This window comes from Protopterus annectens, chromosome 12.part0, assembly GCF_019279795.1.
Source record: "Protopterus annectens isolate FY-2018-M chromosome 12.part0, PAN1.0, whole genome shotgun sequence".
Classification (NCBI taxonomy): Eukaryota; Metazoa; Chordata; order Ceratodontiformes; family Protopteridae; genus Protopterus; species Protopterus annectens.
The window spans coordinates 254,910,218-254,937,047 of NC_056746.1; the positions used below are offsets into that span (position 1 = coordinate 254,910,218).

Below are 26,830 nucleotides of genomic sequence, written 5' to 3' on the forward strand. Positions count from 1 at the left end.
AAACATCCCAGATCTGGGGGAGGCACCAGCAACTTTGGACTCCAGGATGTTTTTGATGTTGAGGCCCCTCCTGAAAGTGACCTTAGGGGGGGATAATAGTCCAAATGTTCCTGTTAACTCGGTGGTTAATAAGCGCCAAATTTTTCTTTATAATGGACACAATGTCCATTGCATCTAAGCTGAATGAAATTACAAAAGTACAACTGAAAGTATCAAACTCACTGGCAAGGCGAGGTAAACCTGAAGGCCCATCCTCCATATTCCCCAAAATGGGGCAGAAGTGGCTATTGGCCCTCTTCCCCTGCTCTTCTACACTCAATTCTGCAACAAGATCAGTGGGGTACCCTCTGCTGACAAACATGCCAAAGATGAACTTACATTCCTCGTGAAATTTCTTATCTTATGATGTCATACGGGCTGCTCAAACAAATTGGCCTTTCACGATAGCCCTCTTTTGATGTAATGGGTGTTCACTGTCAAAGTGTAGATAAGAATTCGAGAAGGTCGGCTTCCAATGTATGCTGGCCACGAAGCAATTTAAGCTCCTATCTTTCTCTAGTTCCACGTCCAAATAGGTAATCTTGTCAGTGGCAAACTCAGATGTGAATTTCAAAAATTCTGTAGAGCCATTAAAAAATGACACCAAGTTGTTGACATCATCTAGAGTACCATTGAGGATGACAAAAATGTCATCCAAGAACCTAGTGTATGACACTGCTTTCTCTTGGACCCAAGGGTTAGATAAAACAAACACCCTCTCCCAGTGGGCCATAACTAAATTGGCCACACTGGCTCTACAGGGTGATCCCATAGGAACCCCAATCAATTGGTGGAACCACCGGTTATTAAATGTAAAAAAGTTGCTGGTAAGAATAACCTCCAATAGCTCGCTGACCATTGTAACTTCTTCTGCAGGAGCATGATGAAAAACCATTTCCAATTGGATCCACTCAACCACCTCCAAATGGGGGATAGATGAATACAGGTCGACAACGTCAATGGTCAAAAGAATACAATCAGCATTAAACGGAACAGAACCCACTTTTTCCAAGAATGCCCAAGAATCTTTCGAGATATATTGCACTCTGTCCACATACTTCTTGAGAATCTCGTCAACCACCTTGGCCGCTGCATACGTAATGCTTCCTCTGGCACTGACCAGTTGCCACATAGGTGGATCATAGAGGTTCTTGTGTATCTTGGGATTCCCAAACAAAACTGGAATTTTAGGTGATGCCACAGAAACTACATTGTATACATCCACATCTAAAACGCCATTCATAAACAGCTCCTCAAAAAATGACCGGATGCGGCACAAGCTGAGATTCAATTCATTCTTAGAAACCTCCTGGTAAGTATCAGAAGATAAAACAGCCAACATCCTGCCATTGTAGTCATTCATGTCCATAGCCACCAACCCCCCTCCCTTATCGGGTTGCATAAGTCTAACTGATGCAAACCTAAGTCCCTCTAATAAGGCCCTCTCCTCATTAGTGGTATTAAAATGAGCTTGGCGCCTTGAATTGAGGAGGTGTCAGATGTCGAGATCACACAATTGTTCGAAAATTCCGACAGCTAGGAGTAATGGTGGATTGAAAGTACTTGGTATGTGGTAAGGGTTCTTGTGTTTTTGGGAATCACCCAACAGTGACAGGTTCAACTTTCTCACAAAAAGTTTCAGGTCCAATATAGTCCTCCCAACACCAGCTCTGCAGGAGGGTACAAAAGTTAGACCTTTAGCCAAAACATCCACCAAAGGTTGGGAAAAGGCAAATTGTGAAAAACTGTAAATCCTGAAGTCTTTACTTGTGTTGTAAAGAATTACCAAAGGTTGCATTGGGGGTACTGAAGGAATAGCTAAACCATGATCTTTCAGTTCTTCCTGGTTTTGTATTTGTTCCTCGTCATCCGACCTGACTGTGGCTGGGGGGAGGAGGCTCGGACTTGAAAATTTTCGTCATAGTTGTCAAGAGTCGGCTCTTCCTGGCTCACACCTGGCCCAATACTCATAACACCTTCCGTTGAAATTCTCTGGTTTGTTCGCCTCAATAGGGATCCATTCTCCAGTTCACGGGGGTGCATGGATTAACCATTAGTCACTGGGTCGGGTAGCGACACCATGGTGGTTCTGCTATTCCCTAGAAAATTCCCTTGAGATTTAGGGGGTTTGGGGTAAGCTACCCCCCCCCCCTTTGTAGGCTTTTATGTCACTCTGGAGTTTCTTTATTTTAGTTATAGTGGTCTTAGAAATGTGTTGGTCGATACTGGTAAAAACTCTTTCATATTCATAACCGTATCTGGAAAAATGGGTGTCTGATTTAATTTCCTCATCTAAGTTGGAAAGTTCTGTGGTTAATTGATTAATAGCTTCCTGATAATGGGCACAGATTAAGTTGATCAATTCATTCCCATGTCTATCAAAAAGTGCCAAGAGGTCAAGATGGAATTTTGACCCATCCTCCAAACCTGTGGGGTATTGCCACGAGCGAAGCCCCTTTGGAACAATCTTCACACGTCGGCATTCCCCAAAGTAGGATACCTCAAGTTGTAACTTACTTAACCTCAATAATTTTTGGTTGAAATTGTTGAGCTTAGTAGATAAATCGGACAATCCTTCAGTTTGAATATCAATATTACCGGTGTCTTCACCATTATGAAAACTGAAGGGGCGATTCGACCAATTGTTCAAGTCTAATTCAACATAGCCCCTCCTCGGTGCCTCCGTTTCACCAAAAATAGCTGGAGAGGCTCCAATCTCACCTGAACTTGTATGACCTCCCGAAATGCCTTTAGGCTTACCGCTGCTATCGGTATTATGTAAAGCCTTGTTACCGATGGTGACAACTCTCAAGTCAGCTCCGGTTCCACTAGCTGATAACAAAGCTGGAGATTCCGTCAGTAATCCACTGGAGGGGCGCACCATTGGACTCAAAGAACTGCTTTGTGAAAGCCCATCGATTCTCTGTGAAAGATGATCAACTTTCTCAGTTAGGAGGTTAATAAGTATAGTTAAGTCGCCTGGGTCTGAGGTACCACTGGCTTCCTGCATGGTGGAAGACATAAATCTTGTAAAAATTAAAAAAACAAACTGGTGAAAAAAACACCCTTGCAGGTCCAGCACCTTTAAACTCCTGGATTCAGATGGATGTATGCAAAGGTTCTTTATAATCCACAGGTTATGTTGTGAAACAAGAACGCCCATAAACGAAAAAAACAAATTGAAATTTTATTAAGCTTAAAAACAAGCTTTTCGTCGGCACTCTGCACCAACTTCCTCAGAAAACAAACTGCACCACACATTTGTCTCACTATAAATACATCACTACTCCACTCAGATGCACCCCCTAGTGGCTCCCCTTTAAAAAAACACATAATAACACTGAAATTTTTAACTAAAAAGCGGCCAAAATATTCAACAATTTGGTATCTGCTACTCATACCTGCCTTCAATGCTGGTAAACCTATAATGCTCCAAATATTAAATTTTAAAGCCACCATGGTTACATATAAATACAAATGATCAAAAGTATCAATAACCACAAAAAATATAATATATATATAAATAAGTATAAAAGTGGGAAGAAAATTCCCACAAGTGTTAATATAAACATTGATATAAACAGTGAGTGGTAAACACAAAAATAAAAAATGGTAAGACGCAAAAATGTATGTATTCCCGGGTGGCATTAGGCCACTCCAGGGGGCTTCACCTCACTAGGCTTCTCAATTTGAGGAAGCAACTGATGGAAAGCATACTATTAAGTCCAGGTAAATGGTAAGCTTCCAACTTAAGTTGCCACATCAACTCCTTGCACTCTAGTCTTAAAGAATTGGGTCCCCCCATATGCTCTTGGTTTAGCCGATCGATCACTGAAAACAAGAAATCGTGACCTGGATTATCTAATGTGTTTGGCCAAAGCATTGTCGACCTTCCCCTTACTGATGGCATATAAGTGCTCGTATACCCGTTCCTGTAGTTTCCTATCAGTCTTGCCGATATAGAAGCCTGGACAAACCTACTGGTGGCATTTGCAGAAGAAAAAGAAGGCAGAGCAGTCTCCAAACAACCCCTAAATGAATAGCAAACTGCATTACCTTCTGTTATGACCATCATGGCAAGCCAATATCTACCCATCACAGCTTACACTACCAGACACAGTGCAGCCACCACTGCATTTCTTAAAGGTATTCATAAGCTATTCGTGAAGCTGCCACATGGACATCCATCCACACCTTCACTAAACATCATTTAGCCACTGCCTCCAGGGCTAGGGCAGGGTTTGCTTCTGCCATCCTACAAAACCTGCTTTGCCAAGGGCCAGGAGACAGCCCCCCCCCCCCATCAAAGCTTTGGGAGTCCTCCCAAGGATCACTACTGCAACATTAACTACAAAGAACATTGTACACTTGTGCCACACTTACCATAATTGTAAATGGTCGAATATATCAATGGTGCAGTACACATTCACATCCTCTTACACCTCTGATTGCTGCCTTCTCCTTTCCCTCCCCTTGTTACCGGAGGAGGAAAGCATTCAGATGTGTAGTTCTTATCTACCATCATCCACTACCTTACTTCTCTTATCTACCATCATCCACTACCTTACTTCTTGCACATAGTTGATACCTTCACTATTCCTGTTAAAAAAAAATATTCTGATGGCTGAAAAGGGTCAGGGTGTCCTCAGGTATCAGACAGCTGTTCACTGTCTAGAAAGACCTAAATATGGCACCAGTGGATGCAACTGTTATACCCTGACATCCAAACATTGACCATCAGATGTAAATCAGTTAGTTATGATGAAAAGCCTCTGGAAATCAGGCCAGTCTTGGGTTTCTGCATGGCAGAAAGACCCAAGGATCGATACTGCAGTACTGATCTACTCGAACATCTACAATTATTAAGTATGACATAACTGTACTTTCCCTTTTTTTTTTTTTTTTTGAACACTTCTTGTGCTTTGGGTATTTCTCATTCCTGGTATGATTGCAGTCTTCAGTTGAATGACATTGAAAATACTTTTGCTGGTTTGTTGCACACTAATTTCCACAGTCAGACTGTTTTCTTAAAAAAATTGGTATGCATACAAATCTTTTCCAGACAGCTATGATGTTTTCCAAGTGTTCTGGCAGAGCATTATCAGTATTGTACCATTTTCAGCCAAGTGTAAGCAACAAGGTCTGTCGACCATGTCATCCCAAGCAGACAGATACTGGATCCCCTTAGAATGACACCAGAAGCTTAGCCAATTGTTGAAGTCAGTCATTTTGTCCTTGTACTGCGGTATCATTCGAGGCGATGGCAGAATGCTACTCAGGGCTAGTGTCATACCTGCCTGGGCTACAAGATCAGAGAGCTCTTCCATGTCTCTTTTCATGTAGTCCAGGAAGGTACGTCTCAGGTCGTTCACACCAACATGGACAATGACAGAGTCATATTTGAACTTGTTGTGGAGTGACCTGAGTGCCTGAGTTATGTGGTGGATCCTGGCACCCAACAGGCAGCTGACAGTAACCTTCTCCTTGTTTAGCCTGGTGAGTGGGACATCAGTGTGCCTGACCATAGAGTCACCTATGACTAGTGTGTTGGGTACATTGTTTTGCCTTATTGGCTGTGGTTTATTGGCACAATGAGTCTGTGGGCTATGTGTCATTTGGGTTGTGTTGGGGGCTGGAGGTTGCTTGCATTTCAGCTTTGGAGGTCTCTGTTGCTTAGACAGATTATTATTGAGAGCCTCCGCGAATGTTTTTGTGTTACTATGTGTGGATTTTGGTGGTGTAGATTTAGTGAAGCTATGTGATGAGTGTGGTGTGGTGCAAATATTTACCTTCTCCTCATGAATGTCAAGTTCAGTCTTGGTTGGAGAGAGCTTTACCACCAGTTTGGCTAGATAAGTGCATCTCTCACAGGTTGTAGTGTTAGGTGATAGGAGGAGAGGTTTGTCTGTGTATGAGGCAATTTCTACATTGCCTCAAGATGCCCAGATTCATCAAATAGACAGGAGAGAACACTGGGAGCTGACCCTTGGACATGCCTGAATAAAAAAATATTTTCCTCTAGATAAGTAAGAAAAGTGAGTACAAGAGCTGTTTTTCTCTAAGCAAGTGAGAAAAGTAAGTACAAAAACTGTTTTCCTCTAGGTAACGAGGAAGATTGAGTGCTATAGTAATTAGTAGCTTATTTAGTGCTTACAAGTTCTGAACAAGTGCTGACCATGAATAAGCAAATTTAAGTGCTAAAACTAAGAATCTGTATCTGCACTAGACGAGTTAAAGGACAAAAACAAGTGCAAATGCAGGCTTTCAAATCAGAAAGTTGAGAGAGATGGAAGAGATTGCCCAAACAGCCAATAACTACAATTTCTGGGCCAGAACCACTCCTTATGTGGTAGACAGGTTACCTAGTGCTTACCACCCCCCACTTATAAGCTGGAAGGTTTCCCTCCAACACAGAAAGGCTTGGGGGGGGCTCAGAAGCTTACAGTCCTGGATACAGCAAATCTGTATCTGGAACACTAGTTACAGGAAAGGTAGGAAACAGGCTTACAGTTTTTTTGTTTTTTTTTTACAGAAAAGTAGCAAAAACAGTAGTAAAAACAATTCACATGCAGTGCAAGCTAGCACACTTTGAGTATGTAGCAATATTAGACCAAACACAGTTTAAAACATTCAATTAAATTAAAAAGGACTAAAAGCAAGTGCAGAAAGAGTTTATTAGGTAGAATGTGGTAAAGAGATGGGACTGGAGGAGTGTCCCAGATCAAATCTACACTGGGGCGGGCAACTTTAAACTACAAACCAAAAATAGGGAGGGTAAGTGGGACAAAACAGTTTCAAAAAAGATCTAAGCAGCAACTAACAGTACAACAGAGATCTAAGCAGCAACTAACAGTACAAACTCTAAAACCAAAAATATATACTCAGCTCTGTATATTTGCAGATCAGTCTCTCAGAACAGGGAAACAACAGTTTCAACAGAGATCTAAGCAACAATTAACAAACTCTATAACCAAAAAAATATACTCAGCTCTGTATATTTGCAGATAGTCTGGAAGACAGTCTCTCAGAACACTGGTTCCAGCAATTAAATGAAGGCTGTTACTAACAGGTCAAATTTTATGCAAGTGATCCTTGAGTTAGATAACACACAAGCTGTAAAAACCAGTTATACCATCTGAAGACATGGCAGAAAATAGGGGTGGGGTTGGGGAAAACAGTTTCAAAAGAGTTCTAAGCAACACCTAACAGTACAAACTCTAAAACCAAAAAAAATATACTCAGCTCTGTATATTTGCAGAGCAGTCTCTCAAAACAGGGAGACAACAGTTTCAACAGAGATCTAAGCAACAATTAACAAACTCTATAACCAAAAAATATATACTCAGCTCTGTATATTTGCACATAGTCTGGAAGGCAGTCTCTCAGAGCATAGTGTTCACACCTGAAGTCAACTCCTCATTGGTCCAATCCAACCATGAGCTAATCACCCTTGATATCCACATCCCGCCCCAATCCCCCATTAAGGAAACCACAGTAAAAAAAATCTCCAAAGCCAACTTCATGCTTCGTAAGACAGAAGTGGTGAACTTCATGACACCCATGCAGATGGACAATACAGTTACAACTGCTGAATCCTACACAAATGCACTCTATAAGCACTTACATGAGTGCATGGATTGTGCTATCCCAAACAGAACCAAGATGCTATCCTCCAAAAAAGGAAGCCAATCTGGTGGTCCCCTGCCATAAACAAACTGTACAACAGAAGGAAGAAACTGTTGCAAAAGAGAGTAAAATCCCATGAGTGGAGGAGCTCCCTGGTCAGCCTCAGTAAGAAGCTGAGATCCCTTATAAGATCCTCCAAAGCTAGCTACGAAACCAAAATTGCCACTAATTCTAGGGACTACCACAAAGCATTCTATAGCTATGTCAAGAATCTCAATGGCAACACCCAGATCTGCTCTGAGTTACAGCACAAAGGCACGAAAATTACAGAACCAACTGATATTGCCTACATCCTGACAGATAGGTTAAGTGCTATCTTTACCCTACCCCCACCCCCTAAAGGGCCCATATCTATACAGGAAGAATGCAGAGTCCCTGTAATCACAACTACGCAGGTAAAAGCTGCACTCTCTAAAGCTATAAACACAGCATCCATGGGACTGGACAACATCCCAGGCTGCGTTTTACACTAACTTCAGAACGAACTGGCTCCCCACTTAAGCACCATGTTCAATAATAGCCTCGCATCAGGCTTTGTGCACACTGAATGGCGCACAGCAACAGTTATCCCACTCCACAAAGGGGGAGCCACCACTGATCCCGGGAACTATCGACATATTAGTCTGATGAGCCTGGTCTGCAAGGCCATGGAACGTATCATCGTGGAACTCATAAACAAAGACATTGGTAACCACCAAACTCTGGATCCCACCCAGTTCAGGTTTGTGAAAGGCAGATTATGCCTCCTGAATCTGATCGACTTCTTTGAGGCAGTCACCAAAGCTGTAGATGAGGGTAAGGTGGTTCACACAGCCTATCTTGACCTCGCCAAGGCTTTCGACACCATCCCCCATTCTAGAATTATAGCTAAACTCACTAAACTAGGTATAAATCCATACGTCACAAGATGGGTTGCCAACTGGCTCACTGACAGAACCCACACTGTAAAAGTTGCAGACTCCAAATCTGACCTCAAAGCAGTGACAAGTGGAGGACCACAGGGTTCCGTTATGGGACCTCTTCTGTTTGGTATCTACTTCTCTGAAGTACAGGCTAACACAGAAGGCCTCTGGCTAATGAAGTTCGCAGATGACTGCAAACTAGGAGCCATAGTCAAGTCCCCAAATGATGTGGACATCCTACAGAAGGGCCTCGCTGAGACAGATGCCTGGTGTCAGAACCATGGCCTCAAGCTCAATGACAAAAAGTGCAGTGTCATCCCCTTTGGTAAAAACTCTGTACCCATGAACTACCACACAGGCGGCAATCTACTTAACACTGAATGTGTGATAAGAGACCTTGGGACCCAGGTGGACAGTAGTCTCTCCTTTGATAATCACATCACCACAGTAGTCAGGAAATCCTTGTATGTTACACACCTCATCACAAAAGGATTCTCATCCAGGAAAAAGGAGGTAATTGTTCCCCTCTACTCGATACTCATTAGACCCATTATAGAGTACAACGCCCCTTTTGGAATGTACCTCACAAGACATCTGCAGCAGCTGGAAAGGCCACAAAAGTACCTCATAAAGAGGATTACTGGCCTCAAACAAATGCCCTACACTGACCGCCTCAAAAAACTCCAGCTTTACTCCGTAGCATATTGCCTACTCTGAGGTGATCTCTGCCTAACATATAAAGCTATGTCAAACCCAAACCTGCTGGACATGCTACACCTAAAGAAATCCCAATCCCTCCGAGCTACATGCTCTAGGGACCTAAACCTTGTCACCACAATAAACAGGACATGCTGGAGGGATAGATTCCTGTCCCAGAGACTTCCCATACTCTGGAACAGGCTACCCATCTGTGTCAAGCAAAGTTCTTCATTAGCACTCTTCAAGAAAAATCTTGATGAGTGGATGGGAAATAGGAAATACACCCCGGGGATCACTTCTGTGTCTCTGCTCAACAGTGGCACAGGAAAATAATTTTCTTGGGTGGCATAAGCCAAGGAACCTTGTTGGCTAGGCTTACATAGGCCTTTGGGCTGATAGCCTACTATCTACCTATGAACCTATGAACCTATAATATTCTCTGGTAAAACTTTCAATGCTGTTTCTTCCATCACATTCATAATCAACAGTTCATGGTCATTGTATGTAGGCTGAAATGGTTGTTGATCTGTTTGCCCTTTATAGTTTATTAACTTCAGTAGAATTTCCATTTTTCTTGATCTTGACGTGTTTGGATTATCTGAAAGATATTGGGTACTGCTCTAATAAGGATTACAACAGAGATCCTTAAATGCCTTAATGCTTCAGATCAATGCTTGCATTTCCTTCTCACAGTTTTAAGAAAGCCATTTTTTCTTCCTCTAATATTTTTTCTGTTCTATTTCTTTACATGTGTTGTTGCAGTACTTTTCTATATTTCATCTTCAGCATGTTATAAATCATGTCCTGATTCTGAAAATGCTTTTTTCCCACTTACTTTAATTTCTCTATGTTTCTATGCATTTCAGAGTCTTACAAGTCAGCCTTTTAATAGATTTTGCTTTTCTTCAATTTTTTCAGAAACATTTTAGTTTTTTACAAATATAACTTAATTGATATCTTCCCATAACTCTTCTAGTACTCAGTCACATGTGACCAATGCAGCACACCTGCTTTGCAGATGTTGTTTTAAACTCTGATGGTATATTTTCAGCGTCATACATTGCACATATATAATTGGCTTGTTATTTTTCAGCTTTATCTTGATTTTGCATACAATGAAATAATGACCTGCACTTTGTTCAGCTGTGGATTTTTTATTTGGTAATGGTGTTGAGCTTTTCCATCATTAACTAACACAGATATAGACAGTTTGACATCAGATAATAACTGTTTGACTAAGCTGATCTGCCCATTTCCACAGCTAACAGACAGATAGACAGACTCTGCTTAACAACCAGCTTATGTTTTCCATCTGCTATAAGAACTGCTTTAAATCTTTCCCATCCATTCTTGGATTTTGATTCTCACCATTTCTGAAGATGTTGTTTGGTCATCCAGCACTCTGTTCTGTGGAGAAAGTGAATATAGCCTTATAACTTTCATGAGCTCTTTTCTGAGTATGTTCAAACTGTGTTTTTATCTGCATGTATCTCTTTTTCTAGAAAGGTATTGGCTAAGACTCTTTCCTGATGATTCAGAAACAGCTCCACTAATTGCAATGAAAGCTGAGACAAAAGGGGACTGTTTACACAATGTGAATATTTGCATTTCAAAGACATTTTAGCCACAATGATAAAAGACTTCAGTACTGATTAATTGCATGTCTTTGAATCACTGTTAATTACAGTGAATGCAGATCAGCACTTTCCTGTGGTAGTTAGCAATGTTGGCCCATGCATTGCTTTGGTACAGGTATTCTCCCCATCCACTCTCCCATACATGTACATATACATATAGCGAAATACACACCCACACGTACACACGTACACACACAAACACACTCCACATACCCCCATACCCTTCCCTTTGTTGTCAAAATGTCCCCAATGTCTCCTTTTTCCTGCCCTCATAAATCACAGATGATTGTAGTGATTGTTCCACCATTAATTTTTGCTTTGCCTAGATATCTTTCATTATGAGGTTGAAAGGCATGCTCATATGTGCCCTGTCCCTCTTCCATGTAATTCGTGAAATTTTGCAGGCATTTAATAATGCCTGAGATCCTCATTATATGGTTAAAAAAAAAAACTTGCTGTACTAACTTGCCAGTTAGCGCAGCAAGTTAATGCTGATGTTTCCTCGGCAAGGGTTCAGGATTTGAAACCCTTTACTGTGGTTTTCTAACTCATAGCTGTTACTTCCATTACATCCCTGGTGTCTAGTTGTGGCACAGAGAACTATTGTCCTTTGTGGGAGGTGAGAATGTACAGGGTTATAGTCATTTTCAGTGCCTTTAAGGCACACTTTTCAAATATCCCTAGTGTCTAGTGGTACCACCAAGTGCTTTTAAGGCACAATAATCTAAAGGTATTCCTGGTGTCTAGTGTTTTTCTGTAACCCACATTATGTGTAAGTGCTCTTAAGACATGTGATGGAAGTATAATCCCTAATGTCTAGTGTCCCCTCTTCCTTGTCTTTTTGAAGTATCGAGGTACATTATTAATGATGTATTCTGGTGTCTAATGTCCCTGCCCCATGACCTACCTTGACCTTTCTTGTCATTATACTGCTTCTGGTATACACTGTGCACTACTTTTGTTTTTCACTGTGAACAAACCCCAATGTGTACTTTTAAAGAAGAGGGTTGGAAAGCAGTTTTCAAATACAGAATTTTAATAGTTGCATGTACAGGGGTAATAATGCCTAGTTTTCTGCTTGTGATGCCTCTTCCTATATATCCCAGCATACTTCTCAGCTTATTTGCTTAAGAATTCACTACAGAGACAAAATTAATTTGGGGCAAAGCTTCCAAATCAGGGGCAATTATTAAATTTTACTATAATTTGCTTCAAAAGTTGTATCAACACACATTTTCTGAGCAATAAGAAGTTTGCAAATCTAATGTCTGATATTATTGACTGATTAATCCTCAGTAATTTACCAGAAAATCAAAAATGGTATGAGGTACTGTAAAAATTTTTGAGACAAAGTCAGGGTTGTTCATCAAAATTAGGGACAATTTAAATGTATATATCCCAGTTTTTGATCAGTATTCCTTGCTGTTCTGTCACAGTTTTTGCTTACTTTTGTTTTTTTTTTTATTTTTCCTAGGTCCCTCTTCATTTTTTTTATTTTTTGAAATATAACCCAGCTTGTTCAGCACTGACTAAATCCTTTCTATTACATTGTTGTTGCTTAAATATATAATTCTGATACACTGGTATAACTTTAAGATAGTAGTTTTTGCCGTTGCTTGACATCATATAAGATCTACATAACAAAAGTAACAAAAGGAAAGTGTACTATTAAAGAAACTAATATATTATTAAGACTGCGCAGCTTTAGTTCTAATAGTGTGAGTGAGAAGTGTGGATATTATAATATGCACATTTTATCCGATAAGTGCTAAACTATTGTGGTTATGTATAACTTAATAAGGAATATTTAGCATATTTTTCTTGCATTTGGTACTTTGATACCAGTATTGCTTGTCAAAATAAACTAATTTTTATACTGTATATGAGTTAGATATGTTTAGTAGTTTGGTCTTAGTTTATGTAAATTTTCTGTTGTAATGATCTGATACTGAATTTGGTTGTAGCAACAGCCCCTGACTTGAAATCAGTGCTGACTACAGAACTCACAGTGTGTAAAATTTACTGTTTGTTTCTATGCACTTATAAACACAGTACAACTGTTGCAATGTTCACCACTGTAAATGTTTTATATATATATATATATATATATATATATATATATATATATATATATATATATATATATATATATATAAATGGATGTCACCAATTTGTCTCATTTGCGTCGAGGACTGTCTCCAGCCCTTGTACTTTTATACTTTCAACTATTAGCTGTGTACCTTGTTCAATGTCGATGATGTGCCGAAAAGTTCCTTAACTTTTTGTTTGCTTAGAGATGCATGATTCCATGCCAAGGTGACATTTTTTTTTCCTTTGCATAACTGTACAGAATAACTTTTTTTTTCATTTTTCCTTAGGGATGAGTGGGAATGGTTACAGAATCTGAACAACATGAAGGAGTCTCTGCCCACAGATCAGGATCTTAAGAGTTCTCCCAATTTCCTGCAGGATCTTAAAGTAGCTGTTAAGGATCTAATGAGTCAAATTAACATTCTTCCCCATCAGGTATGCTGCATTTAGATGTATTAATTTAAAAAAGATGTAGTATCTGCATTGGAAATAAAAATCTCTGCTGAGTGGATGTAAGGATTATGTCCATGACATATATCACCAGAAGCCATGCTTTGATTTAGCCAGGAACACAGTGGTAATTAATACTAAAACCTATAGTGATTGTCTGTCTTCTAGTATCAGTTGAGGTGGCAGTTTTCCCATGGGTGCATTTAAGTAATTTTATTCTGTTACAGAACTTCTCTTTTGTTTTTGGGGTAATTATTCATTGCAATATTTATACTACTATTTATCATGAGTTTGGCCACTCCAGCTATTACTCCCACCCTAATCAAGCCAGAAATAGTAGCTGCTTCCCAATGGCTAGCCTACTGGTAGATGAAGACTGAACTCACAAACTAAAATTGCAGGTTCAACTCACTGACTATCAGAGTTCCTCCATAAGAAATCACTGTCAGTGAGTTGTGCTGGAAGAGATTCCCTTTAGGGGGAATTCCCTCCTTCTTCAATTTGATGTAACCATGGAGTTGGTATTTAAAAGTTTGAGGGTATGGATGGCTTGCCCCCCCCCTGCAAAAACACATAAAAAGTGTTTTTCTGCAAAATAGTTTAATCAGATATAGGGGATTTCAATCCTCGATGCATTCACTTTTGCCCTCTCAAAGTAGAAGTGCTTCCCAACAGTTCGCTTACCAGATTCAATAAACTTACAGTGTAAAATTACAGTGTAATAATTTCTGACATAACAGTCATGAATCTGTGTCTGAGTGAGAGAGAGAGATTGTGATACTTTTTGAGGAGGACACTCTCCAGTACTATTGTGTGATTTAGCTGGCAATTTCTTTTTAAAAATGTTTATTAAACAATCCCACAGAGCTACTGAAACTTCTGTTTCTTACTTAAATTTAAGACACTTTTATTATCTGGCACTGTCAGCTTAGCATTTAGGAAAAAAATAAGGTTTTCACATGATAGTTGGTAAAATGGTGTTTCGTAAGCAGAGAGGTTTGTTTTGACATGATCCAAGTTTAGCTTGATTCTCTGAAAGAAAGCTCTGGTGTAGCAGATAGGACAGGGAAGGTCAGAGAAGGGTAGGGAAAAACTAATGGCAAGAGTATAGCTAGGTATATATTGTCATGCCACAAAGCTTTTGTAATGTGTTTAACTGCAGTGGACAGAGACAGGTATCAGCTCTTATTTCCATACTGCACCATTTCTTTAAGCTGGTGCTTGGTCATTTCAGTCCTACAGAGGTGCATCATTTATTATTATTACAATAACTGGTAAGCTATTCAGTGTAACAGTTGATTGGGCGAAAGTACACAAGTCAAGAGAGTGCCATCCACCCTCTCTACTACAGACATTGGCTGTCTGTAGGCCTTCTCAATAGGTTCATAGGATTTTAGATTAATAATAGGCTGTTGATCCAGTGGACCATTGGCAAACTAGCCACATCATCCAACATCGGCTTTACCAAAACATGAAATTAATACCAGATCTCCCTACAGGATGAATTGCTGTATTCCTGGTAACATTGCCTTTCCATAAGTGCTTAAAAGGTCAGACCAGAAGTGTGCTTACATTTGGTCAGCCAGTTATGCAGGTTACACTTAATAAAAGGGACAGGAACCTACTATGCTTTACACCCATGGAGAGTGTATTCAATTAAAAAGGTATTCTCTGTTATAGATAACTACCAAGATAGTAGGTCCTAAGTAATGCTGTGCAGGAAATTCAGATCTCTTCAGTGGGTGTTAATGTTATTGTTTTTTGTGGATGTAAAGGAAGTTGCATATGATAGGATTCTTTAAGGCTTTGTAGGTTAGGCAGAGATCCCCTCTCAAAAGACAACAGGACATACCAAAGAGTAAGAACACTTGAAGATAGTCAGGGAAGCTCAAAATGGACACGCTTGCAATTTCAAAGAAATGCTGTGGTTTCTTGAGCTGAGTCATGTGTTTAGATAAGTACATATCAAAGTGGGATCATACTGTATAAATGAGCTGATAAAGAAGGAATAGAGGGGATGGGATGATGCCTTCCTTGAATTTAGAAGGTATTTCTCTAGTGAGCAGTCTGACTATAGAAAAATAGTTCCTAAAAACAGTGATAACATGGTGATCAAAGGGTAGTTAATTGTCGGTAAAAGTGCTTAAGCCCCTAATTGCAGAGTCAATTTTTTAGGAGTGGTATTACCTGGGTTTGCCAAAGGACACAATGCTGCATTTCTTGGCATTTAGTTTGAAGCTATAGGCTAAGCACCACTTGTTGGTGTGCATTAGGCACTCCTGGAAAATCCGGTGGTCAGTTGCATTTTTTAATGAAGCTTCCAGTTTGTAGTCATCAGCAAACTTCATCAACCACAGGACCTTGGTATTGGCCTTGATGTCAGAGAAGTAGATACCAAAGAGGAGTAGTCACAATACAGATGCGATACTCCACTGGTAACTAATGTTTTGCTTGAGAATGTAACTCCAACACTAATAGATTAGGTTCTGTTGATGAGACAGTTTATTATCCAGCAGGGTATCATACGGTTTTACATTTAGTATGATTAATGTATCAGTGATGCCAGAATGTGGAATGGTATCTAAGGCTTTAACAAAGTCCAGGTATGCTGTATGAACCAAGCAATTAGGAGTTGCTGAGAGGAGATAGGGTAAATGGCATAGGCATACTAATGTGCGGTGGATAATAAGGTGGAGAAAGGGGACTAAAGTCGGAGTTTAATTTGACAGTTAATATCTTGGCTATATACTCAGAGGATTAGAATGTGGTGATATTTTGATCAATTTAGACCATTACTGGATATTACTTCTGAGGTTCCTTCTGGTTATCATTAGCATGGATGGCAGTTCCCTGTTTGTACTTGCTTTTGGAGGACTTTACTTTGTAAGTTCTTTGTTGATAATTTTGAGTTCTTCTTTAGCTGATGGGGTGTCAATTTTGCTTTTATAGGCTATGACTTTCTTCCTGTTATTTTGTTATTTAATACTGGGTTCCATCAAATGGATTGGTTCTTAAATCTGGCACTGTATTATGCCTTATAAGGACCAAGACCACAATGCAAGCCTGGAGGTGTGAGAAGAACTTTTCCATGAAGAAGGCCATATATGTTGTAAGGTCATCAGAGAAAGGAGGACATTTGAATTTCATCAGATCATCAATTAGAGATGATTTGTTTGTAGAATTTTCTAAGATGGAGGGATTACTAGGTAACTTGGGTCGTACACTTTAAGTGGTACTGCATAAGTTAATCAAACTAAATATAAACACTTACATTACCTGCTGTATAAAAAACTGTCTTATCCACAGAATCCAGGCTATTAGTGTTGGAGCTACACTCTCAACCAAAAGATTAGTTTCCACTGGAGTACCCCAGGGATCTGTATTGTGACTTCTCCTTGGTATCTACTTCTTTGACAGCAAGGCCAACACAAAGGCCCTGTGGTTGATGAAGTGTTACTGCACAGTGGTCAGATCTGACCAGTGGTTTGGTAACTATTGACACTGAGCTGAGGGGAAGGGAGAGGCTTGGTTAGTAAAAACGTTGTTAATATTTTTGAGCCCATCATCAGGTAATGGTCTAAGGAGTTGGTATTAATGAGTTCCAGGAATTTTTCTGCATACTTATTTGTGATAGGACAGTTTCCCCAATTAATGGAGGGGTAGTTGAAGTTACCCAGGAGTATAGTCTTTGCTTTATAGTGAAGGAAGTCAATTTGTTGAAATATGCCTCATGAATTGGCAGAGTCCTGGAGTGGATGTGGTAGTTGACAATGATGTGGTACTGAGTTTTGTATATCATGAAAAGGTGTCAAAGTCATCATCCTGCATTATAAGTCTGGAGGTAAAATAGTTTCTTAATAGCACAGATTCAAACCCCTTCAGCTACAGCCTCCAATTTCATATTTGGTCTAAAAGAGTGGTAGGTATTAAATACCTGAACTGTGTGAGTGCTATAACTGTTCTGAAACTGTTTCATTAACTATGCATATACCTATATTTTCCAAGGTTAGGAATGCTTGTAAAGAGTGAAACATTTTGTTAAGGTTTCCAGCATTGAGCTGTGCCACCTTAATAGTTTTTTTTATTTTGATTGACTGTATAGGCAATTTGGGGTGACTGACCTTTCCTAAAAAAGATACTGTGGAAGGAAAAATATATGGCAAATATGTAGAAGCTGTGAGGAGAGAAATGTAGGCCACCCATAGTAAAGCATCTGGAGATGGCAATCATCTCCTCCCAGGGTGATACATCAATATCTATGTGTGTGTGTATATATATATATATATATATATATATATATATATATATATATATATATATATATATATATGTATATATAATGTGTGTGTGTGTATGTAAAATGGATCCCCTTAGAACTAGGTGAGACTATAGTTGTCACTTGTCTTTTTCTTTTTATTGAAACATCATACTTGGTGATGGTTGGATACTGATCAATATTATTTGCATACCCAGTTTACTCTGACAGCACCTTTATGTCCCTCTTCAAATGATCCAGGGAGGTATGGCTGAAGTCATATACTCCCACATGCACAATGATCTGCTCATATTTGTACCCCAGGTGAAGAGACTAGACGGTCCTAGTGGCATTACAGATAATAACACCTGAGCAACAACAAACTATCACTCTGTTTTTGCTCAACATATTCAGTGGAACTCTGTGTCTGACTATGGAGTCACCTATGACCAGGATGTTGTCAGATGCCTAAGCTTGGGCCCACAACCTTAAGAGCTTTTGTATGCTGGTCGTGTGAGCCCTTTTTGTGGCTGTGTCTACTGTAGTGTCAGAATGTGCTGTATGTTAATTTAGACCTCTTGATGCTGGGTGGAGAGTAGGAGGTAGATTTGAGAAGGTAGGCTGATGCCAAGATTTGGGAGTTCTAAGATGCTTGAGTAGAGACTTCTTTCCCCCAAAAAAATATTGGTTATAGAAAGAAATCAGAAGTACAGGTTTTCACACAGCAATGAGCATTATATCTTAACAAAATAATAGAATTAGCAAGAATGATGTTTTAACCAAAACATTTTACCTGATGTGTCTAACTAAGAAAAAAAAGAAAAGAAAACAGAAATATAATTTATGTACACTGTATATAGTTTGTGTCTTGGTCTCTACACAAAATACATGTGAATATTTTGAATGCAGACCTCAGAATTTATGTTATTTGTATAAATAAGAGTGTAAAAACTGCAACCTTAAACAATGAAACATAATTTCAATATTTTTTTTTTGCAGAAGTTCATTAATTGGCTAATAATTCTCTATTGATTTAATTATCTCTGTTTCTTTATAAAAAAACAGTTATTTAGGGGGATAGACAGTCCAACAAAGCTGGTTGTTTCCTTTGCATCCATGTCTTTGTGATTGTTCTCCTTGCAGTGGCTAGTAAAGTCTGGAATAAAGAGTGTTTATATATATGTACACACACACACACACACACACACACACACACACATATATATATATATATATATATATATATATATATATAAAATTTACTATCTAAATAACAGACACGGCATCTCTGTAAATGGGAAACTGAATAAGAGATGTCCAATTCCCATCTTGCTGACCATTACATGATCGATAGTTCATATCAGCAAATGCTACTATGCATTCGCTGATATGAACTCAAAGTAATGAATACAGATCATGGTACAGTGCAGATTGGGACATTCATCCCTTTCCTCACTGTAGTGTGATGTTAGAGTTGGAGTATATAGTTAGCAGGGGGTGTGGGGGCTGCTGCAAAAACCTGATATGAAGTGTAGGAGGTACACTTACCTGAGCTCCTATATGGATATCACGTTTGATATTCAACAAAAATGTCAAATCAGCTAAATTTGTTCAGCAGATTCAACTTTTTCACCTGATTTATATTATGACATTTGACATTCCCATTCAGTGTTCCAAATGGTTTCTGTTTGCATTTTCGTCATTTTGACAGTAAACCTATATATAAATATATATGCAGGGAAGACATGTAGACTCCACACAGAAAGCACTCCGTCCGAGAATCGAACCAGAGAACCTCTTGCTGTAAATATTCAAATACATATAAAGCTATGCCACCATGGACACGTCTGTATGTAAAGCCTTAATGGTAGTTATGAGATAAAACTAATAAATGCTCAGGAAACACTCATAAAACCTCATGAAAGTTATTGATATAAAAAGCTTTAAAACCACATGATTAGCACTTTTGGCTACTGCCTTTTTCAGGTCATGTTACTAATGTTACTAAATGTTAATGAATATTTATAAAAAGTTAAAACCAATCAATTGACAGATCTTTCCAACGTCATAAAAAAGTTTTTGTTTTTTTTTAAGGTTCCTCCCTAATAACAAAGGCTTCAAGGGAAATACTCCATTGAGTCCCGGTGCTTTATCAGCTGATAAGTTAGCTATCCAGTGGCTTTCAGCTAATTTTATCCTATTATGTCTCCTCTCCTCGAGGTGTCTGTCACCACTTCTAACACCAAAAACTGATAATTATGGCCTGGATGCATAGAAATATGTTGAAACAATGAATTCTCCTTTGTCTTCAGTCTGATATCATTTAGGTATTTTAAAATCCTGGTTTTTAAAGGGCAAATCTTTTTTTCCCACATAAAAACTCATACAGACCTTGCAGATTGCTATGTATATCACATTCCTGGTGTGGCAGCCTGCATGCATACTGAGTTTAAATACTTTATTATTGATGGGATGACAAAAAATATTACTAGTATTAATATACAGGCAGACCTTACATCTGCCATACCTAAATGTTCCTCGTTTGCTATTGTAGCCGTAGTTACTCATACTCTTTCCTTCTGTGCACAATAATTGCTTTACATTTTTTATTCTTAAAACTAAATTTTGGAGTATTACCAGTTATGCTCCTAATATTGTCATCTGCTGTTAGGATTTTCCAATTTTGTTTTATTATATTAAAAATCTCTTGAATGTCTTCTCTATGTGTAAGAGGACATCTAACTCCTATATGCTCCTTCTGAGATTTCTTGGAAATTGAGTCCCTTGATATTCATTGTCTCTTAAAGTAGGGTTTGCCCCTCTACTCCCTCATTCCTTTAATCTCAGTGGCTGCTTTCATTACTACATCAGATCTATACCCTCTCTGACAGAGATTTTCCATCAACCTCTCTGTTTCTTTCTCAAAAGTAGAATCATTTGTACATAATCTTGAGGCACCGAGAAATTGTCCTTTGACTACCTGGGAAAATATATATCCTGGGTGCATGCTACTTTGATGTAAAAGATGATTCTTCCAACATGATTTTCAAAAAAATCTCTGTGCCAATGGTATCATCTTCTCTTCTGGTTAAAATGATGTCTAAAAAATCAATGCAAGTTTGTGAACATTGAAACTCAAACTTTAAAAACATGATGGTATGCATAAAATAATCTATAAGGACTGTTAACTGACTGCAACACCAATAATGTGATATACATAGCTGTCTGCAAGGTCTGTATGAGTTTTTATGTGGGGAAAAAACATTTTCCCTTTAAAAAACAGGATTTTAAAACACTTAAGTGATATCAGACTAAAGACAAGAGAGAATTCATAGTTTCAACGTATTTTTATGCATCCAGGGCATACTTTTCAGTTTTTGGTGCTAGAAGTAGTAACAGACACCTCGAGGAGAAGAGACTCACGTAATAGGATAGAATTAGCTGAAAGCAGCTGGACAGCTGACTTGTCAGCAGATAAAGCAACAGGACTTAGTGGTGTATTTCCCCTGAAGTCTGTTATTACGGAGGATGTTTAATAAAAAAAAACTCTTTCACGAGGCTGGAAAGAGCTAAAGAGCTATTGATAATTGGTTTTAACTATTTGTAAATATTAATTAGCATTTATGGGTAATGTGATTTGAAGAAGCCAGTAGCCGTAAGCACTAATCATTTGGTTTTAAAGTTTTTATATCAGTAACTTTCATGAGTGTTTTATGAGTGTTTCCTGAGCATTTATTAGTTTTATCTCATCATTGCCATTAAAGTTTTACATATGGACTTGTCCATGGTGGCCTAGCATTGTACATATTTGGATATTCACTCTTTTACTGGGCTAGACTTTAACAGGCCTTGGTATGCTGCTAATTTTGTTAACCTCTTGCTGTAAGGCGACAACACAACCGCTGCACCACTGTGCCATCCAAAATTAAGATATAAGTAAACAGTTAAAATATCTTTCCAGTCTATTTTCAAATTTGAGTTACACTTTGATTGCTGGAGGTCTTATTTGTTTTATTTAATCTGTCTGCAGTAAGAAAAATACTTTCAGACTTTCCATGTATATGTCTTCCAGTAAAGTGATTTACTTGTATTCTCCATTGATTGTAAGGCTAACTTTTTAAACATTTTTTGTGACTCTCTCTTGATCTCCCTGAAAAATGAAATGCTAAAGATTTTCATTAATACCGCCTTTATATTCAGTTAACATAATGTACATGTATGAAAGGAGTGGGCTACTAATTATTTTGCTATATGTACGTTTACAAAGGTGTTCTATTAATTTTGGAATTTCTTTAGAACTTGAAATCTCTAGAGCTTCAATATTTCCTTGGATAAAAGTTCTGACTCACATTAATTGCTCTCTAATCTTCATCTTTAATAAGAGTAAATTCACTTATAATTATATCTCTTGTCTTACATTCTACTCCAGGAAAAATAATTGTACCATCCTAAATAAATGTTTTGTTTTTCCATTTCATCATTTTGTCTATATTAGAACCCTCAGTTGGATATTTGGTTGTACAAAATGGATATATTAATTTTAAAAAGTTATTAATGCCAAAAGCATTTGTATAAAAAGTTTAAAAACTTCTTAGGAATATTATTCATAGCTTGAATCAGAGGGAGTATAAACTTTATATCAAAAAATTCACATTTATGTTAATTATCCTAACCGGTTTTCATGGTTTTCCTTTCATTAAACAGCTATATATGTAAATGTTTACAATTGGCCTTACACTTGGTTTCTATCCAGTGAACAACTGTTTAAAAGATGGATGCCTGAGCTTATGTTACCACATCATGAAATGTAATTCCACTATTATTCTAGAATCTAATGTGGTACTTATAAACCATTTTGATTTGTTTGGATACCAGGGAAATTTTAGCAACCTATTTTAATAAGATTAATTTGCTTGTTGTTAGGAGATATGACAAGAGTTTGTATTGGACATAGAATTTTGAGGAACAAAACCATGTTTATAAGGTATAATCTATCTTCAGAAGTGAAATACATGTTATTTCATTTATCTATTAGATGATTTAAATCCTCTTTACCTTTATTATAGTTGGCAATTCTGATTTCTTATAGATTTGATTTAGTATTATTCCTAAATGCATAAGTTCATTATCATTTTATCCAAATTAAATATATCACAGATATCAATGCTGTAATTATTTATGAACATGAATTTAGTTTTATTGTTGTTGAATGTTAAACAATTAACTTTTGAAAGATTGTAATAATAAAATTTATATGACTTTTTGAAGAATTAATATTGGTTATTTCTGGCAAAATACTACCAGCATAAAATAAGTATCCAGATGTTGTCTTATTGCCATTGTCAGTGGTCCATTATTAAAGCAAATAAGATAGGCAACAGAGGGCATTTTTGTTTTGTGCCCTTTTCTATATCTATGGATTGTGAAATGAAACAGTCTAGTTTAACAAAAGCTTTATTGTTTGAATAAATTAATCCAACTATGCATTCCTTTTGCTTTTATAGTGCAGAAGCTACATTTATTTTTTTCTAGTGCTATTGATGCATTGTGAAACAAGATTTGTTCATATCTTTTCTCTTATTCTTTAACAATGTCTAAATATGCTTTCCCCATTTTTGATTTTCATTTTCATTGAATATAGAGTGTTTTGTAAGTTTATTAATTATTTTCCCCTTCTTTTATTTTATTCCTACACCAAGTTATACAATTACCATGTAAATTGGTAAAGATTTTTTAACTGCATCAGCATAAGATAGTTTTGTGTTTACAACATGTGGATGTAGTATAGGTGTAGCTGGTGCTGACTGCATGCTACTGATTGTGAGAGGGACACATGCACATGGATACACATATGTGAACTCTATTACATGCAGTGTAGTGTCACAACACCAGGATGGATATGTGTCGAATATAAATCATACAAACTACCTTGGTATTTCATGGGCACATTGTAAACAATGCCATGGTTATTAGAGACCACCTAGCATTTGAGGTAGTAAATGCCCTTTCTGCTGATGCATTGCAGTATTTCTAGATCAGATAAGTCCTTTATGGCAATGTGTGTGCAGTCTCTGATTCTTTGGACCTCAGGGAAATGGACTATGTTGTAAAAAGCCAGAATGGTATCAGTCCTCCCCACTGCTGTCCTGGGAACCCAATATGCTGTTCCACATACTGTAGTGTAATGTCAAGAAAATAATTTAGACTTCATGAGGCCAATGCCTGTGGTATCCATAATGTGCCCTGTATGTTGTTGGAAGGTCCCTTTGGCTAATATTGTTAAATCTACACACACACACACACACACACACACACACACACACACACACACACACACACACACACACACACACACCCTTATATTCACAGAATTGGGATTATCATGCGGCTTACATGATTGCTTTTGTCAGCAACTCAGTTAGACTAGGCCTCTTACAGTCTACTTCACATGAAAACAGTCCACATTCTTTTGACCTTTGAGCTGTTGGTATGCCAGGCACTATCTGTACCTCGTCCATTGGTGTAAATGATCCTAACATGCAGCACTGAGGCACTGGCTACAATGGCAACCACTGGCGCATGCTGCTCTACTGCTGCTGCTGATAATACTAAGATTGTTCCCATCATGTATGCCATGAATCTCAGTGTTCAAAATGGGTATGTGCTTCCATGTAGCACACCCATTTTATAGGTTTCTGAATAAGTCTGGCATGTATTGTGATCTTCTCAAATGCTGTTTATTTCATGTGGCTTCTTTATTATTTATTTATTTGATATTTGTTAACTGGGATAGCCTGACTGGTTGCAGGCTCATTTTCAGTGGAGGCCCAGGAGGAAAAGTAACTAATAGAGAAATCATTTACATTTTCTACAGAAGTAGCATAACAAAGTTATAAAAACTTGTAAAGAAGAAAAATAGAGCAAAAGGAGAACAAATTGAGCATAAAACGATAGTGTTAATAATACATTATTTTGTTAAACAATGCGCCTTATGTTTTATATTTTACATACTTTCTGGTTAAACTGAATAAGGTGTGAAAAGGAAAAATAAGGTGAAAGTAAGAGGGATGTAAATAACATACAGAGACTGAAAATGTGAATCATGGGGAAGTGTAGTGAGGATATGTTAGACTTAGATACAACATTTGGAAAGAATTCTGCAGAAGAATGTATACAGAATCAACCAGAGGTTAGACCAGAGTAAAGCCAAGAGTTAAGTAAGTGAGACTTTAGGAGTATTTTGAACTGTGAGGGATTGGTAGTGGTTAGGATGTGCTGGGGGATTAAGTTCCAAGTCCTGGAGATTCAATTAAAGAGCATTGCCATAGTAATTGTTAGCTTTTGAGACTTATAATAGAAATTTGTCAGAGGATCTTAGATGTCTGCTGTTAGCTTGTGCCTGAAGTAGATTACGAAGTACTGAGCATTTATCAGGTTGGTATATTATGCTATGGGCCATAGATAGCTGGGTAAGAGTTAAGTAATTAGGTAGCTCTAGCCTGTTTAGTTGGTGTAGGGCAGTGCAGTGACCAGAACTACATGGAGAGCTGGCAGTAAATCTGGCAATTTTATTGTAACAGGCATCAAGTTTTGTTAGTTCAGCTTTCTTGAGGTTGGTGAAAATAGGAGAGGCATAAAGAAGACTAGAAAGTAGGTGAGTCCTGGCAATAGTCTGTCTTGAGGAGTTGGTGAGATAAGGTTTAATTCTGTAAAAATAATCTAGTCTTATGTGAACTTTTTGTAATAGTGAGAGAGCAGTGTTTGTCAAATCTCATATTTTTATCAATTGTGACTCCAAGTAACTTGTTGTGTGGAACAGATTCTATCTTGGTGTTGTTCACAGAAGTTATCTGAAAAGGGAACTGGAGGCCTGAGGTTTTGCTGCTTGGGAAAATCCTAAGTTTTTTTTTAATTGGGATTGAGAACTAACTGAGTCAGAGAGCCAAGATTCTACTGCTGTGAAGGAAAACTGGGTTATCTTATGGAGCTTAGAAAGTGTGAGGACTGAAGAGATAAGGGTAGTTTTATCAGCTTACTGTATGATTGTAGCTTATTGGGTGGCTGTGTGCAGCTTATTGGTGAATATGCTGAAAAGGAGTGGACCCAAGATGGAGCCTTGTGGAATGCCTAGTAGAACATGTAGTAGTGATGAAAAATCGTATCGCCACTTTACAGCTTGTTGTCTTTCAAGTAGGTAACTATGAAACGATGTGAGGGCTGAATGGCTTAGATAAAGAGATGAGAGTTCATTGAGTAGTTTTTGATAGGGCACAGTGCCAAATGCTTTGGACATGCTAAGGAATATGGCGGATACTAGATCACCATTATTTCTGCATTGGTTGATGGTGTTTGTGAAACTCAGTAGTGTAGTAGTGCTATGGTGTGGTTGAAAGCCATGTTGGGAATTTGTTAACAGGTTGTTTGATAGTAGATAGTTCTGGAGCTGGGAATGAACATATTTTTTTGATACTGGAGATAAGATTGCTATTGGCCTAAAATCAGAAAGTTCAAAACAGGACCCCCCCCCCCCCACTTTGTAAAGTGGTGTGATATGAGCTATTTTCCACATTTTGGGTACATACTGTTCAGTTAAGGAGCAGTTGATTAAAATAGAAACAGAATAATAGATGGCATCAGCAGCTATCTTGCGATACATAGAAAGTAGTTTATCAGCAGTGAGAGAAGGTTTAAGTTTGTTAAGTAATTTTTTTATGATACTGGTTTGTATGGGTTTAAAAGAGAATGCATTAAATGGGTCTTTTGGATCACTGGGAATGGTAGGTGGTGAACTGATGGCTAGAGTCAGTATAGAGTTTGTGAAGTGTGTATTGAATTGAGTGGCTATACTGTCTATCTTATTTGTAGTAGTAGGTGCTGGAGTTGTGGAAAGTCCTGGCCGTAGAAGTTGATTTATGGAAGCCTAAATTTTTTGGGGATTGTTTTTATATTCGCGTTGGATTGTAATAAAATAGGCTTGTTTATCATTTTTAACCTGTTGTTTACATTTGTTTCTCAGTTGCCGATAGGATGCTAGAATGGTTTGTTTTTTGTTAGACTGGTAAGCTTTATCC

At 38.1% G+C, this 26,830-nt stretch overlaps 1 protein-coding gene across 1 annotated transcript in view; it reads left to right on the forward strand.

Annotated features, from left to right (window-relative positions):
• Positions 1-26,830, forward strand: part of LOC122816489 (ankyrin repeat and fibronectin type-III domain-containing protein 1-like) — a 2,048,587-nt gene that overhangs the window by 1,832,007 nt on the left and 189,750 nt on the right. The window contains exon 16 of the mRNA XM_044089320.1: positions 13,342-13,489. Within this exon, the coding sequence (XP_043945255.1) occupies positions 13,342-13,489 (148 nt within the window). The remainder of the gene's footprint in view (positions 1-13,341; positions 13,490-26,830) is intronic.